Source organism: Belonocnema kinseyi, chromosome 2 (assembly GCF_010883055.1).
Source record: "Belonocnema kinseyi isolate 2016_QV_RU_SX_M_011 chromosome 2, B_treatae_v1, whole genome shotgun sequence".
Lineage (NCBI taxonomy): Eukaryota > Metazoa > Arthropoda > Insecta > Hymenoptera > Cynipidae > Belonocnema > Belonocnema kinseyi.
In genome coordinates, this window is record NC_046658.1 from 122873669 (window position 1) to 122890549 (window position 16881).

Sequence of the window (16881 nt, forward strand, 5' to 3'; positions counted from 1 at the left end):
AATTTGGAGAAATGATGAGAAGCGAATGGTGAAGTAAGAGGAGGGGAAGTAGGGGCGGAAAGGTGAATAGTTTCAACATTTTATTGCATTCCCCTTTTTTAGTAGATAATAAGCCTTAATCAGAAAAATATAGAAAATGCAAGACATTAAAATGCTCCAGGCGTGCTACAAATTACCACAAAATGAAGTTTCGAAAAAATAATCTATTGAAAATAATCTGATTAGCAAAGTGCTCTGTATGTGGATAATTACCCACATGTATCAATATATAACATTGATATATCTATATATTCCATAACACTTCATCGCGAAGGAATGGAACGGTCCCAAACCGACCCCAGAAGCACACTCCTTCCATCACCTCTTTATCCACCTGGAGGGGCCTCAAAGGTGGAATATGGAGGTGGGTATGGCGACCCCATGAAAGTAACAGTCAGAGTACCTCGCCGGTGAACGCGAAAGGGATATCGTCTTGTTTTTCGCGCCAGTTGGACGATCCTCGTCTCAGTGAATGCGCCAGGCCTTTGTGTAATTGTGATTTTTACGTTCCATTAACCAGTTGACCTTTTGTTGACATTAAACCTTTCTTTTTCGTTTAGATATTTTCAAAAATTTTTGAAACGCGCGTGATAAACCGGTAAGCGATATTGTCGACAAGATGCAACGGCCTTGAAATTTGTGACGACCTACCGGATATAATCATCCAGCTCTTCAGAGCGCAATAGCTGATCTTTCAGACAAGATGGATTGGGTAAGAACAAACAGATATGCATTTCTTTCGCACTAAAATTATTCACCGGATGTGTATTGTTTCGGTATCATAAATTCTATGTTAAAGGGGATTTAATTGTGTTCAAAGTTCGTAGGGAAAATACGGACAAGACTTAGGTTAAAGAAGGTTTTTTAAATTATTATAGGTTTTTTTAGTGATAGTTTTGATGTTCGTCAAATTATTCAGTTTTGCCTTCTAAATGAAAAATTAGGAACAATTAAATAAACAAATTACATTTGTATTATTGATAATAATCTTCAAGATCGTTCATTCCCTTTGTCCACTTTGATGTTCCTATGCTTCCGCTCACTTATTGCGTACGTCTATTAATTTTCTTTCCACCACCCAATTTGACAGTTTGGGACCGTAGGTATATCAGTTTAACATCTTATTATAGACATTAGGTATTTAAATTTTCTATTGCAACATTTGAGAATTAAAGAATTTTAAATTAAAAATAAATTAAGTTGAAGAATTTTTAATTTAAAGTTCTTTAATTTAAGGATTCTAAAAGGTAAATCTTCCAAATTAAGCTATTCCAAAAAAGGCATACCAAATTGCACCATTTTCTATTATACGCGTTATATATTGAAGAGGCGTGTAGCAAATCGTTTAAATAGAAGAATTTGACACTTTAAATCATAGAATTTAGCTATTGGAAACAAAAAAAGACAATTAAAAATTATGCTAGGTTTAAGTTTGAGAATTCAAAATTCTCTAAATTTTCTTACTTGTATTTGAAATGTCTTGAGTTTGAAAGATTTATAATGAATAAATGTGCTTTTAATTTTCAAAATCATAAAAAAATTATTTTATTTATTCATCTTTAAAACTGAGCTTCAAGAAAAGGCTTGAAACTATATAATTTCAAAAAATAAATCCGGTAAAATTGATATTGCAATTCTATATTTTCAAAATTCAACAATTCTGTATTGTGATTCTTCAAAATGGTAAAACTTTGAAGTGTAAATCATTAAAATTAAACATTTTTCATTTTGAAAATTTAACATTAAAAACCATACTTGTTTTAAAATTAAGAATTCTTTTAATTTGAAAATTTAAATTTGAAATTTTTTTATTTGGAAGATTTAAAATTAGAAACTACTCTTTTGATTTTCAAAATCATAAAAATAAAAAAAAAATTTATTCATCTGAAAAATTTAAGATTTTTTAGTTGGAAATCTTGAAAATTGAACTATTAAAGAAAACTTTCAAAATTACATACCTTCAAAATATAAATCTTCACGATGAAATAATTTGAAATTTGAAATTCTGTATTTTTGATCCTTTATATTCTAAATTTCTTCAATTTAAATAATTTATCACTGAAAACTAGTATTCTTATTTTCAAAATTATCAATATTAAACAAATTATATTTATAAATCTATCTTCAAAATTGAACTATTTCAGAAAAACTTTTAAAATTATATACCTTAATCGTATAAATTTTAAAAATTGAATAATTAGCATTCCTGTAGTTTCAAAATGCAAAAAAATTTCATTTGTAACTTCAAAATTCCTGAACATAAGATTGTAAACCTTTAAAATACAAAAAATTTTTATTTTTGCTAACTACAATTGAATGTTATGCAAATTTAAAGCTTTACCCTTTTTAATTATGTAATTTTGATACTTTAAATTCTTTATTTCTTGAATATGGATGATGGATGCTTTAAAACTGGCTTGTCGATTCTCAAAATCATCAAAAAATAAATAATTGTATTCATAAACCCTAAAAATTACAGATTTTTCCATTGTAAATATTCAAAATTGAACTATTTCCACAAAAATTTCAAAATGACATACCTTCAAAATATAAATCTTAAAAATTTAATAATTAGCAGTTGTGTAATTTGAAAACTGAAAAAGCTTCAAGTGTAATTTTTCAAAAAATGTTGACTTTAAATTTTAAGTCTTTAAAATTACAGAGTTCTCAATTGTAATTGATCAAAACTGTACAACTCTGAATTGTAAATGTTTAGAACTCAGAATTTTATATTTTTTTAATTCAAAAGTTTTCAATTTGGAAAATTTACAATCAATATTTATCCAAGTTTTAAGTTTTTCAATTAACAATTCTGTAATTCTGACTTAAATCTGGAAACTCTTGAATTGAAAACTTCACTTATCATCTCAAAAATTATGCAATGTTTAAGTTTTAGAAATGAAAGTGCAATAATTATGATGATTTACATTAGAAATTTCTTAAATTTGAAAAATTTGGAATTAGAAATTTTACATTTGGTCTCGAAAATCATCAAAATTTACAAAGTTGTATTCATACATTTTTACAATGAATGAATTTTTAATTGTAAATCTTCCGAATTGAGCTATTAATATTGTAAAAATTACGATACAAAGTTCTATTTTAAATTATTTTTTTTTCTTGTTCCCGCTGAGAAAAAAAAACAGAAAGGAACATTTTAGTTCGTTTATACTATTTGATGAAAGAGCAATTTCAATAATAAGACCCATGATTACATATTGATTAATAGAAAAGAAGCCAAAACGATTTCAGTTTCATTAATCTTTTATTTATCCTCCAAATCTAAATTAGATGAGATCTAAAAAAGAGAAAGATGAAAATAAATTTAAAAAGATTGATTGCCAAGCTATTAAGTTTGCGGTCGATCTTCACCAATTTCACAAACGGAATCATTATTCATTATAGATGCTGCCTTCTGAAGAAGTTATGTACTCTTACAAGAAAGGAATAGGATAAGCAATTTCGATCCATAACTACGACTTTTATGATGTAGACGATCCATAACCAATTTTATGACGTTTTTTCAAGTAAAAGAGAAAATAAGAACCGACCAATAACTAGATATGATTAAAGATAAGGGAGTAGAGATTTTCATTGTTAGGGTCTCCTCACTTATTATATCTTTTTTAGCACTCAATAGTCACGTGATATTGAATTTTATGGTTATAGCTGAGATGCTGAGAGTAAGAGTGGTCAAACATCTATTTCAGTCTTTTTCGGATCCACTTTTACTTTTCAGAACCGCTTTTACTTCGTAGTGCGTTCGCTAAGAGTTTTAGTAAAAAAGTATAGTTTTGTTGACATAAATCTTTTGAGAGATTGATGAAGATCTTGCGAGATTGATTGCGATAAAATAGAGAAAATATAGAATACATTAATTCTCAATTCTGCCGGATTTCCACCGCTTCAACTTTCAATACTAGAATTTAATCACAGTGAACCGCGGGATATCAAACCATTTCGTCATTCTGATTATCGACTTCAGATCAAAATGATCCATACTTTTGCGTATCTATAATTGAGTTATAGATAACTTCATTCACGTCTTTCAAGTGGCATTCGTTATAATTTATAATAGTATAATAGATAGATATTATAATATAACTATAACAAAAAATAAGATTTATTAAGGTCAAATTTTATTAATACTTAGTCAGCTAAAACAATTAATTTTCAACCAAACTGATGTATATCGTTGATATAAAGAAATGAATTCTTAACAAAAAGCGTAATAGTTGATATTTCAACCAAAAAATATTTTAATTTTTTGGTACAAAAAACTTTTAAATCAAACGAAGAAATGCGAGTCTTTAACAAAACAGTTCAATTTTCAAACAAGAAAGAGTTTTCAATCAATAATGAAAAAAATCTCATATAAAATAATTGCATTTCGAATCATAGAAGTTTCGACTAAAAAATGCTAGGTTTTAACAAAATACGTGGATTTTTACTGAAAAGATAAATTTTCTAATAAAAATAACATACCTAAATTTTTAGTAAAAAAAATCATTAAAAAAAAGAAGAATTTTCAACCAAATTTGTTAAGTTTCCAACCAAAGCAATAATCTGTTATATAAAAGAATGCATTTTCAATCAAAAAATATATTTTTATCCAAATAGTTGAGTTTTCAAGCAAGAAGATGAACTTTATTCTAAAAAAAAGAAACATCATTATCAAAATAGATTAATTTTTAATTAGAAAAGATAACTTTTTAAGACAGAATATAATAGTTCAATTTTAACACACATAAATAGTTTTATCCATGTAAATAAAGTTTCAACCAAATATTTTAATTTGTAATGTTATTTTCAATCAAAAAGATGAATTTTCAACAAAAAATTGAATAGTTTAATTTTAAGTTAGAGAAATTAACACTCAATAATTAAGAAAATATATATTTTTCAACCAAAAGAATAACATTTCAAGCAAAAAGATTACTTTTCTACCAAAAAGGAATATCTTCTAACTGAATACATGCTTTTTTAATCAAATGTTTTTATTTTCAATTGAATTTTCAAACATAAAAGTTCAACTTTGTATCAAGAAAACAAAACCAAATTTGCAACAAAACATGAATGGATTTTCTACCAAATATATTAAATGTCTATTGTAAATTTATTAAATTAATTTTCAACCAACAAAGAAACGAATTCTTAACAAAATAGTTCCATTTTTAATCAAGAATAAAAATTTTCAACTAAAATTATGAATATTCAACCGCAAAACATTAATTTTTAACAAAGATGCACAACTTTTAATTAAGTAGTTGAATTTTGAACCACGAAGATAACATTTGTACCTAAGGAGATGAATTTTAAAACTAAAGTCAGTCAAGGGCCAGTCTTTAGTCAAAATAGAACAAACATGTCAGCCAGATTATTGAATTTTCAACCATGTAAGACGAATTATCAACAAAAATCTGGAATTTTCAAGAAAATAAATTAACTTATATAACAAAATAAGTAAATTTGTTAAAAAAGATATCATAGTATACTTTTCAATCCAAAATAATTAATTTTCAACAAAAAATAGTTTGCTTTTTTATCAAAAAGATTATTTTTCAGCTAATAGCATAAATCTTCAATCAAAAAAATTATTTCCCAACAAAAGAATTCAACTTTTAACCAAGTAGTTGAATTTTCAAACTCGAAGATTAATTTTCTTTACCAAAAAGACGAGTTTTCAAGGTAAGTTACACCAGCCCCCCCCCCCCCCCCCCCCCCCCCCCCCCCCCCCCCCCCTCACCAGCTATTAGTTTTCGGGTTTTCTATAGCACACTCAGTTGCACCCTAAATGCGCTCAAATGCGCCACCCATAAAAAATGTTGCGCCGCAAAACGGCTGGAGTTATATCATGTGTCACGGGGTGAAGGGTTAGCGGCACGCTACCCGTCCCTCATTTGAAAAATCAAAGTTAAAATCACATGACCTTGCAGATTTTCAAATGTGCTCATATGCGCCACAAAGAAAAAATATTGCGCCACATTGATGACCGAGTTATCAGCAATCAAAATGGGGGTTAATTAATAAAGATATATTTGGGGGAGGGGGGCAAGGATTTATACGTCTTTAAATGCGCTCATGTGCACCATAAATTTTGTTTGAAAATCTTAAAAATTACTGCGCAAAATTGTTTATCCATGTCGCATTTCAACGCAGTTGGGGCGCAATTCAGTGAGCTACAGAAAACCCAACAATTAGAAATAGGGGGGGGGGGGGGGGGGGGGGGGGGATCGTGTAACTAAACTGAGTTTTCATCAAAATACAATAGTTTTAATTTAAATAGCAGAATTTTCAACAACTAGAAAATATAAATTTTCAACAAACAAAAAAAAAGATAAATTTCTAACCAGATAGTTAAATTTTGTACCAAAACAGTTGAATTTTAAAGCCAAAAAGAAGAATTTTCCACAAAACAATAGAATTTACCAGAAAAAAGTGTTTTTACCCAAGTTATGGAATTTTTAATAAAAAAAAAATTAACTCGAAAAGTTTATTTCTCATCCAAAAATAGTTTAGTGGCCTTTTGAAGTAAAAAATGCACTTTTAACAACTATATTTGGGATTTTAAATTAAAAAGATAAAATTTCTACGAAATAGTTCAATTTTAGGGACACAAATATGATTTTTCAACAAAAAACATCATTTTAACTAAATATTTGAATTCTAGGTCCAAAAAGATAAATTTTTAACAAAAAATGACTTTCTAATTAAATATTTAAGTTTCCAGTATAATAATTGTAACAAAATTAGGAAATTTTTAATAAAGAAAAATGAATTCTTAAACAGAAATGTAACAGCAGACTCCTCAACTTTCGAAATTAGTTTTCAACGAGAAGAAACGAGTATTTAACTTCACAAATTTTTTTTCCTTACAGTGTTTCTATTAATTTAAGGATTTCAAGTATTCGTCGAAACTTGATTATTTTTCGTTAAAAAAATGTAAGACCATAGGAAATAGAAAATGTATGTAGACAATGACCGTAATTTTCTGAGGAAATAAAAAATCCAAAATTTGTAAAGAAAAAAGTGTTGCAAATTATTTTGATCCAATGTCGGGGTCAAATCGATTAACTGTAATTGCCTGTGAGCGCTTAATTTTTAAATTACATACATAATTTAAAATCTAATAGAGGGCTAGAAAATAGAAGGATACTTAAAATGATTAGATCTGCGAAATAAATAAATAACGTCCTGAAAATACATTACAACAAGTCTTTTCGTTCAATCTGGCAAACAAATTGCATTATAATTCAGTGCTAATTAGTATTGCACCTCCAGCTGCAATAATTTTCCCGGCATTATATCGAAAATGCTCTGCAAGATATAACACTTGAAAACCAATCATTATTCAATTCCAGACACGTCACCTTCAGAGGGTTGAAAAGTTGTTTAGAGCTTCAACCTTTCACGCTTCTCGAATATTTTATGATTTCTCACGCTCAATTTATAATTCACAGCTAGATGGAATCGTGGGCGTGGTTTTACAAATTTTCTACGTGGAATTTGAACAATAATTGCTATAATTAAAATTAGTTTTCGTATTTCTCTTGATGCCGTTAACACTTTGATGTTAGAGACACTTGGTCAAAAATATTTTTTACACAAGATACAGCCAAACCTCGATTTAGTGATTCTGAATTTAGTGATTCCGATAATTAACGCCGTGGCACGGGGATAGGTGAGTGGAGCTGCGGAGGGACGTGCGGTGTTTAATGAGGCCTGACAAAACAGAGAGAAAAAATATAAGGGAACCGAATTACTGAGAGGAAAAATTAAACCCATTCTATTGGATGCAGCTATTTGAGAGCACAATGTAGTACTTACGAAGTTTGTCCGGAAAGTATCCGACCTTGTGCTCTAGCTTTTCAGCTGATTGTACTATTGTTAAAAATAGGTATTTAAAATTTAAGAGCGACCTCTGTGAGGCCCGTTACTAAGTGACATGAACTTGTGAAACTTAAGTCTACTAGTGTACGTATTTGCTTAAACGTCTAACCACGTACGCGTCGCATTTCAGGATGACGGTACACGCCCAACCAAGGATGTGTATTCAATTTGTCCAAAAAGTTGGTGATTCGTAGACGGAAACCATCGTTATAATTCAAAAAATGTATGGCAAGGATTCTATAAGTAATACCCAAATTCAAGAGTTGTTTAGGCGGTTGAAAAGTGGTGTTAGTTCAGTAAAAAGTGACCTTCGTTTGGGCGAGCCCGCAATAGTCAAAACAACCTTGTTTTTGGAAAGAGTGCAAGTGTTAATTAATGGAAATCATTGTTTAACAGTGTAAGAAATAAAGGAAAACCTCGGGATTTAAAAAAAACTATTGATTTGGAAATATTAAGCTAAGATTTTGGGAAAAGTGGCGACTCCTTCAACACGACAACGCACATGCTCGTTCATCGCAGCTCATTCAGCAATTTCTGGTGAAATATGGTGAAGCACGGAGACGCTATTATCCATTCCAAACGATGACTAAAGAAGTACTTCCAAAAGTGTAAGGATCGCTTGAAAATGTGGTGGTTTCAAAAGAGAAGTATTTTGAAATATATATCATAGCGATTGACCACTATTAGCTTTTAATTCTGGTACACCACAAAGTCGGGTACTTTCTGGATAGATTTCGTATTCTAACACCTAGTACTCTGAATATGAAAAAAGTGTATGTTAATTTATTGTTAATTGTAATAATTATTTATCTAATTAACATAATAATTCAAGTAGTATCTAGCAATGTTCGCATTAATATTAAATGTGATAATCATAAATGCACGAATTAATCATAAAAAATAAGGGGTCATCCAAAAATTCTGTTAAGTTTTTCTAAATTTTTTTCCTAACTAAATTTGTTAAAAGTATTAAAAATAAATTCCAATTCTCATTTAGACTATTATTCGTTAGTCTATAAATGATCAAGACTCCTCTTTATTTATAACAGGTTCCGCAGTCATCCTTTTCGATTAAAAATACAACTGTTTTGTTCAAAACTCGTGTTTTTCACTTGAAAATTCATCAGTTTTATGGAAACTTTTTGTCTTTCTTGGTTTGAAAATTCATCTTCCTTTATTGAAACTGCAAATTTATGGTTGCAAATTAATCTGATTTGAGTTGAAAATTCACTTTTTTGTTTGAAAATTTACATTTTCAGGTACAAAATTCAACTGTATTGAAGAAAACTCGTATTTTTAGCTCGAAAATTCAACAGTTTGGTAGAAACCCTACCATTTGACAAAAATTTCAACCAATTTGTTGAAAATTTATTTCTTAGTCAAACGTTCATCAGTTTATCTGAAAATTTAATTCTTTGTTTGGAAATATATCTATTTTGCTGATATTATGTATTTATTTTCTTTTAAAGTTTTTTTTCAAGTAAATGTTTTACAATTTCGGTTTAAAATTAATCTGTTTAGTTAAAAATGATACATCTTAGATAAAAATACGTTTTTTAATTTAAATTCATTTTTCAAACTGAAAGTTTAACCATTTATATAAAAATCCGACTGTTAGTTGCAAGTTAACTTTTTTGTTGAAAATTTAAATGTTCCGTAGAAAATTCAGCTATTCCATTTTTTATTGAAAATTTATCTTATATTGTTGAATATTCAATTTTTCGGATGAAATTTTATGTATTTTGTTAAAAATTTGACTTTTTATATAAAAATAATCTTCTTTTGTTGCGAATTTAATTATTTGGTTGGAAATTCACATATCTTGTTTAAAATTTTAATTTTTCTGTGAAAAAATCAATTTTGGTTAAAAATTAATCCGTTTTAGTTAAGAATTCAAGTGTTTTGTTTAATTTGTATTATTTGGATAAACTTGCCTAATTTTTATTTAAGATTACACTCTTTTTTGGTTAAAATATCAAGTACTAAGTTTTATATTGAAAATTCATCTTTTTAGGTTGAAGACTCAACTCATTTGTTGAAAGTTTAATGACTTTCTTCAAAATATATTTTTCTTTTGTTAAAAATTCTTTGTTTAAGAATAAATTTAATTTGTAGGGTTTAAAATTAAACTTCTAAGATAAAAATTTGTTTGTAATTAAAAATTAATTGTTTCAATTCATATTTTCATTATTTATGTAAAAATTCAACTTTGTGTTTGAAAATAAACTTTTTTCTTAAAAATTCAAATTTTTGTTGGAAAAATGACTATTTCGGATCAAATTCTTGTCTTCACCCCCCCCCCCCTCCTAGCCAAATTGTATTACGTTATTTTTAGAAACCCCCTAAATAAATTTATAAAAAAATGTATTCGGTAAAATTTGTGTAATATACGGGTCGGGTGGGGTAAAAAATTATGAACCCTCAAAACGGGGCTAAGTGGTTCAATATTTCGAGAAAAACAAAAGCTTCACGTAATCTGTGCACACTCCCTCTCATTAATTTTTTCCTGAAGATGCAAATATTTCCTGTAATTCCTCAGGAAGTGTCCTACATCCTTTTTAAAAAACATTTACTACCTATGTCTATATTTTCTAGACGAATTATTTACTTAACGTAAATCTTGTTCCTGATTCCAACATTTCTGAGATGTCACATCGACTTTCAGTTTCTGTACGACCACCATAAAGCTATCTTCCAAAGGCCATTAACCATCCTTATATGTGAAAATGAGGTTCATCGACATACAACATGAACTCGACTTTTGTTTATGGAGTACAATAACTATTAACTATTAAATCATTGTAAGACATTTAACAACATTTATAGTACCAGAACGTGCATATACACTGTCGTCCAAATGAAAAAAGGCGTATCTGCAATTTTTATCAAAACTGAATTATGACCAGAGTCATAATATAGACCATCCCATTTACTCATTTACGAATGGGAAAAATAATTGTTTTATGTTCAAAATAAGTTAATTTTTTAGAAATAGTTTATCCGTGTCTGCAGAAAGCTTGCCAATGCAAATATAGAATACGGATAGCGTATCTGTCAGGTGGAGAAATGTTCACTGGTGCGCGTGCGCGACATTCGTATACGACTTTCTGAAACAAGCCTTAAGGGCATGTGATACTTAGAAAATTGTCGATTTTACCAGTTTTAGGTTCCCCGGATTTTTTTCTAGAATAATAAATATTTTCTCTTAAAAATTTGGGAAATGATAGCGAACATGCTAACGGACGTCCCCACACACTATTTTGTGTTTTTTTTATCAAAAAATTTTTGATATTGCTAAAAACGTGCGTGTATATTTCGAGGTTATGTGTGTTACAATTCACCCGAGCGTTACTTCCAAACTACACAATATTTTTGGCCAAAAACTTTGGACTTACAAATCAACATAGTAAATAATCTCCCGGAACTAACCTTGTTTGCAGGCAACCAAAAAAGTTTATTTCATAAATAATTTTCAGATTATAGGAAAGGCAGAGATGAAAGACGACGTAACCTCGAAATAATGCATATGCATAACATTTTTATTCAGCACAAGAAATTTTTTGTTATTATCCCTCAAAAAAGAGTCCCGGGACGTCTGTTATGATATTTTATAGCATCTCCGAATTCAGTTTTTAAAAATTTTAATTTTTGTGGAAAAAAAGCCGGCGAAACTGTAAGTATCACATGCCCTTAAGTTATACTCTTAAGGCAGATCTTGACACGTTGTAAATTTTTCGTATTTACGGTTTTCACGGTATTCACGATACTTCTTGTTTTATAGGTTATGAATGAATCACATTTTCATTTTAATATTTAAAGTTTGAGAAGTATAAGCACCTTCAAAAAAGTTTCTCATAGCCTATTAAGACGTTTATTAAGTCGTTTAAAAATCCCCTGACCATGCTTTTCCTGTTCTACTCATAATGCTCCTTACTTCCCCTCTCCATCCTACTTCCCCTCTCCATCCTACTTCCCCTCTCCTCATTACTTCCCCTTTCCACATTTCACGATTCGCTTTTCCTTCCTTCTTCAACTTCTTCCTCCTCTAGTTCCCATCACCCCACTTCCCCTATTTCCCTTTCCCAGCCATCACTTCTTCTCTCTTACTCGCCCATACTTCTCTCCTAGACATCCACATACTTTCCGTTCCTAATTTATTCTAACTTCACTTACTTCCACTCCTCTCATTTTTTCTCACTTCAACTCACTTCCCTTCCCTATTTTCCCCTCACTGTAGTACTTCCCCTCCTTCCTTTTACCCTCAATTCCCCTATTTCACCATCCGTCATTTCCCCTCGCTGTCCGCCCCTCTTTATTGTCGCTCGTTACCCTAGTTCCCCTTCCCTCGCCCCTCCCCATTTGTACTCACTAACCCTACTTCCTCTCCTGTAATTTTCCTTCACACTTCTGTAAAAATAATAATTATACAATAACGGCATACTTCTTATCTCGAAAATTACTATTTTTACACGTGTTGTAAATAATATGAATAGAAAAAGGGATAAACCTCCGAAATGCGCATACCTTCGATTAATTAAAAACTACGTGTATCCACGTATTTTAAGGCGCTGATTAAGTAAATGATAGTTAAAATACCCGCCAATGCGACTTTTATGGTTAAAAGCATGGAAAATTCATACAATGTATGGTTTTTCCAGTTCTATCTCAGCAATTAAAAGAAATGCCGAAAAAAATTTTGACGCAAACGTTGTAGAACCAAACGAAATATATATTTTGGATTCTGCACACATTTCCTCTTACACTGTTAGAAATATGTTCAAAATTCAACCACTTTTGAACCACTTTTGTGGTTGAAATCTTGTTCAATCATAGAATTGAAATAAAATTTAATCAAATGTAGTTGAAAAATAATGAAGGAGCACATGCACGTATGCGCCATCATACTTCTCGCAAAGCTAGACCCCAACGTGACAAAGTCCTACGACTTCTTTGAGTCGTGAGATCCATAAAGATAACAGAGTACATACACACATATAATATTTAGTAAAAGATCGAAAAAATCGATTTTTTTTGTTACCTAAATTTATTCATGCACATGTGTAGAATATGGTTGTGAACTGATATTCCAATATTTAAAGTGATTGGAAAGTTACTGCTGTTAGCACGACTAGGCTTACTTCATTGTTTAAATCGTTCTTGAACTTTCAAACGCGTTTTTCTTGAAACCACATTTTTCGAATTGGCCGGCATGATATCTCAAAAACGGTTTGACCGATTGCTTTGAAATTTGTAGGGTAGATTCAACACATGTATTTGCATTGCCTGAACTAGGATAATTCAACAATTCCAAGGCGTTTCTTTCGTAAGGAAATAATTGAAAAAAATCATTAAATTTGAAAAAAAAAGTTCGAAACCGTGTCAATTACTCAATTTTCAATATTTTCAAAACATCCTAGTTCGGGCGATGGCCACAACTTCACAGATTAAAATGCTGTTTGGTTTTTTTTTTATTTTAAATAAACTGTTCGCCCGGCATCATGCCGGCCATGGAACACTTTTTTTTACAAAAAAAAATACCCCAAAAAAGGTGAAAAAAATGGGCCGTCACACTGAGTGAACCCCTAAAGAAAAACAGGTACGCAGGAATAATATTATTAACTTATATAATTAATATAATTCCGAAATACCATATGTTTTTCTTCTTTAAAGCTGCTTATTTTTCTAAATATTATATATGCACTTTACTAATCTTATGGATCTCACGACACAAACGTACGAAGTAATTTATGATTCCTTATCAGAATTATTTTAGTACAGTTAGTCAATTGCAAAGCACAGTATTTTTAAGGAATATTTATGGGTTTTATTAAAGATTTAGGATTATTTAAAAATCTTGAATAAAACCTTTTCAGTTCCCTGAGAAATTATACTTTCTTTGAAATTGACTAATTGTGCCGAATGAAATTTTTCCGCTTCACTGAAATTTCAATTACATGTAGTTTAATTTTCAAATCAATAGTTGAGATTTCCATTACACGTGTTGTTGATTTTTTATTCACAAGTAGTTGAAATTCTAACCACCGTAATTGTATAAAACTTTAACCAAATATGGTTGAAAATTCAACCAGATAATTTCTAACAGTGTAGATTGATAGTTTCTGGGAAAATCACTATTGAAATTTAGTAACTACGACAGGCTTGAGTCGTTGGAAAGGGCTAAGGGTATAAACAAAATGAATTATCTGACCTGTCACAGGGGTTCCTTCCGGGCTCTATACGGCAAGCTGGAAATAGGTTTTATTCTGACCAACATTATTTCTATTGCCAGTCACAAGGGTGCATTCTCACCCCACGGGAAGTTGGAAAAGGGTTCGGTTTTTAACAACAATATTTCTGTGACCAGCCACAGGGGTGTTTTTCTCTATAACTCTATAATTATAATTTTCTAATAACTCTAATTCTTTATAATCTATAACTTTCTTCTAAAAACTTTTTCGAAAAGAACCCCGCACATTTCTGATGGGAAAGATGTTTCGGTTAATTTGGTTGAATTTGTTTATATGTTTTATATCTCGCCGTCCTGGTCAAATGTCTCCGTAGGCGCAAAGCCTAAAACTCCCCGGGTTCCGAGATTAGGCCTGCTGAATTGAGTAACCAAATAAACCAAAACCACTTTTCCATAAGAAATGTGCGGGGTCTTGTGTTGTATGTACTGAGATGAATGAGAAAAACCATGATGTATAAAAAAAAATGTTATATACGTGTGAATGCTTCTTTTCGATTTCCAATTAAAAATGGATTCATTGCAACATTTTTATTTCCATCCATATACTAATTCTTCCTGTTTAGGTTCAATGGACGAAAAACGATTGGTTAGTTTCTAAATTGTAGGCTGTGGTTGTAATAACCAGACATCGCACCGTCTCTTTCTTCCTTCTTCGGAGAGAGTGAATAATCGAGCACCATACGGGAAGAACATTAGAGATTCACCCCATAGAAAATAAATATTTATTACGCACCGTATCGCCGCGCCGATTCGGTCGAGTGGAACGGTATTGGAGTGCAGTACCGCAACTTGCTGTCCGATGTGCTTTGGTTGCAATCTAACAGTCCATATTCCACTTTTAATGCCGTTAAGAGCCTTAGCAAAGAAGGAGCGAGCGAGTGTGGTAACTTGTTGCAAAACTGCTACCGAGGTCGTAACAACAATCCTCGTCCGCTTCCCATAGGTCCGTCTCTAGGCTCTAGTCTCGCTCGGACAGAGCAGAGTTTAACTCAACTGATAAAAAATATTCGGACTCTTAAAATATCGGACAGAAATTGATAGGATACCGAGTAGAAATAATTCCACTTGGCTCAGTTTTTAATTACGCGAGCGAGACTATTTTGTGTTCAAGTTCAACTCAAGAAAAGAGAAACATTATACTAAAAGTTTCCCAAGGCCTCCGAGGGTTATCACTAATCGATAGGTTTGACAATTTTCACTTGCAAATCATTTATTACAAAATTCTACGTTTTATCGGTTTTGGCCAACCTATCCACCCGTTTCAATTTCGGGCGGAAATGGATAGGGTCCCGAGCAAGGATTATTCGACTTAGCTAAGTCTTCAATTATCCTCCAATCAATACATAGCCCAAACATGCTTAAGAGGTTTTCTAATTTCGCTTCAGGCCGAAAGCAAGAGTTTATTTTGTCTTGATGTTCAACTCAAGAGAGCGGAAACATTATCCCAAAAGCTCCCAAAGGTCTCCTAAAGCCTCCGAGGATTTAGGAGAAATGTAAAAACTCAAGTTTTTAAATTTTAACCCTAGTAAATTTTAAAGTAATTTCGAATCCCTGAAGGACTCACAGTAAAAACGTAGAGATAAATTTTGTTGCTGGTTGAATTAAAATGGTGTTTACTTTACAGTTGTTGTAATTCAAATATCTCTTGGGCTTGAGGTACGAAATGCCGAGTTGTTTTTTGTTTTTTATTTTTTGTTTTTTTTTTTTTAATTTCTTATCCCAAGTAGCAGGAACGTCGTACCTTAAGTGGTCGGCACACCCTATTCTTTATTACAGGGAAGCATTAACTTTAGACATCCAGATAATTAGGAACTTTGCTTGCTGCAGTGCCGCATTCACACTACCATAGGTAATTTTTGTTGCAGGTTAATGGTACCCTAAAATTAGTATTTAATTCACACCTTTCTCTGTGTTGAAACATAAATCTATAATATCATTTTCTTTAGGAGAAATTCAGTCTATTCATCTAGGCTTACAATAAAACTTCTTGTTTTATGACAAGTTGAAATCGACTTAGCAAATATCCCCCCCCCCCTTTTTTTCGAGAATTTCAACCATAAACTTAAGACTTTCATCTAAGAATTGCAAGTCTCGCTCTTGTCTGCCAGCGAGACATAACTGTGTTGAAGTCGAATTCAAATCGACCCCTGTCTGAATCAAGTTGAAATATTTTTTTCGGAATGAGATGGAATGGCATTGAAGAGGATAAAAGGGGATGGAAATAAATCGAATAGATAGAGGTCGTTCATAAACTACGTTACTAACTTTATGGGGAGGGGAGTCGCGCCAAAAACTATGGCAAGGACAAGAGCGGAGGGCGTTATTCAGAGTAACGTTCGGAACTTTGATAACATTTAGTACAGTTCCTGATGATAAATTTTAACAAATTTTGCGCATTTTGTGAAACACTTCCCTGCAACAGAGTTCAATAATAACTTAAGAAGTGTGAAAGTCACTTTCATATTTTTAAATTCACACTCTGTGCCATATTTTCGATATTCCCCTTTTTCCTCCATTTCAAAGAATTCATCCTTTTCCCTTTTTTCTCCTTTTTTGCTCAAATGCAAATACAATTATTATTAAACCCGATAGATAATTCAACAGTTTTTGGTGAAAATTTATTTCTTGTTTTGTTTAAAATATTACATCATTTTTCGTGGAAAAATAAACCATTTGGTTGAATGTAGAAATGTTTTGTTGAACAT

General features: G+C 31.0%; 1 protein-coding gene across 3 annotated transcripts in view; it reads left to right on the plus strand.

The window, feature by feature from the left end:
- The first annotated feature begins 455 nt into the window (after window positions 1–455).
- The window catches only part of LOC117183157 (mucin-5AC), a 104879-nt gene continuing 88453 nt past the window's right edge, over window positions 456–16881 (plus strand). For 2 of the 3 annotated variants that reach the window (XM_033376381.1, XM_033376380.1), the window contains exon 1: window positions 456–751. In XM_033376381.1, coding sequence (XP_033232272.1) covers window positions 743–751 — 9 coding nt within the window. In that variant the 5' untranslated portion in view covers window positions 456–742. The remainder of the gene's footprint in view (window positions 752–16881) is intronic. The other variant, XM_033376379.1, reaches the window with a different exon arrangement.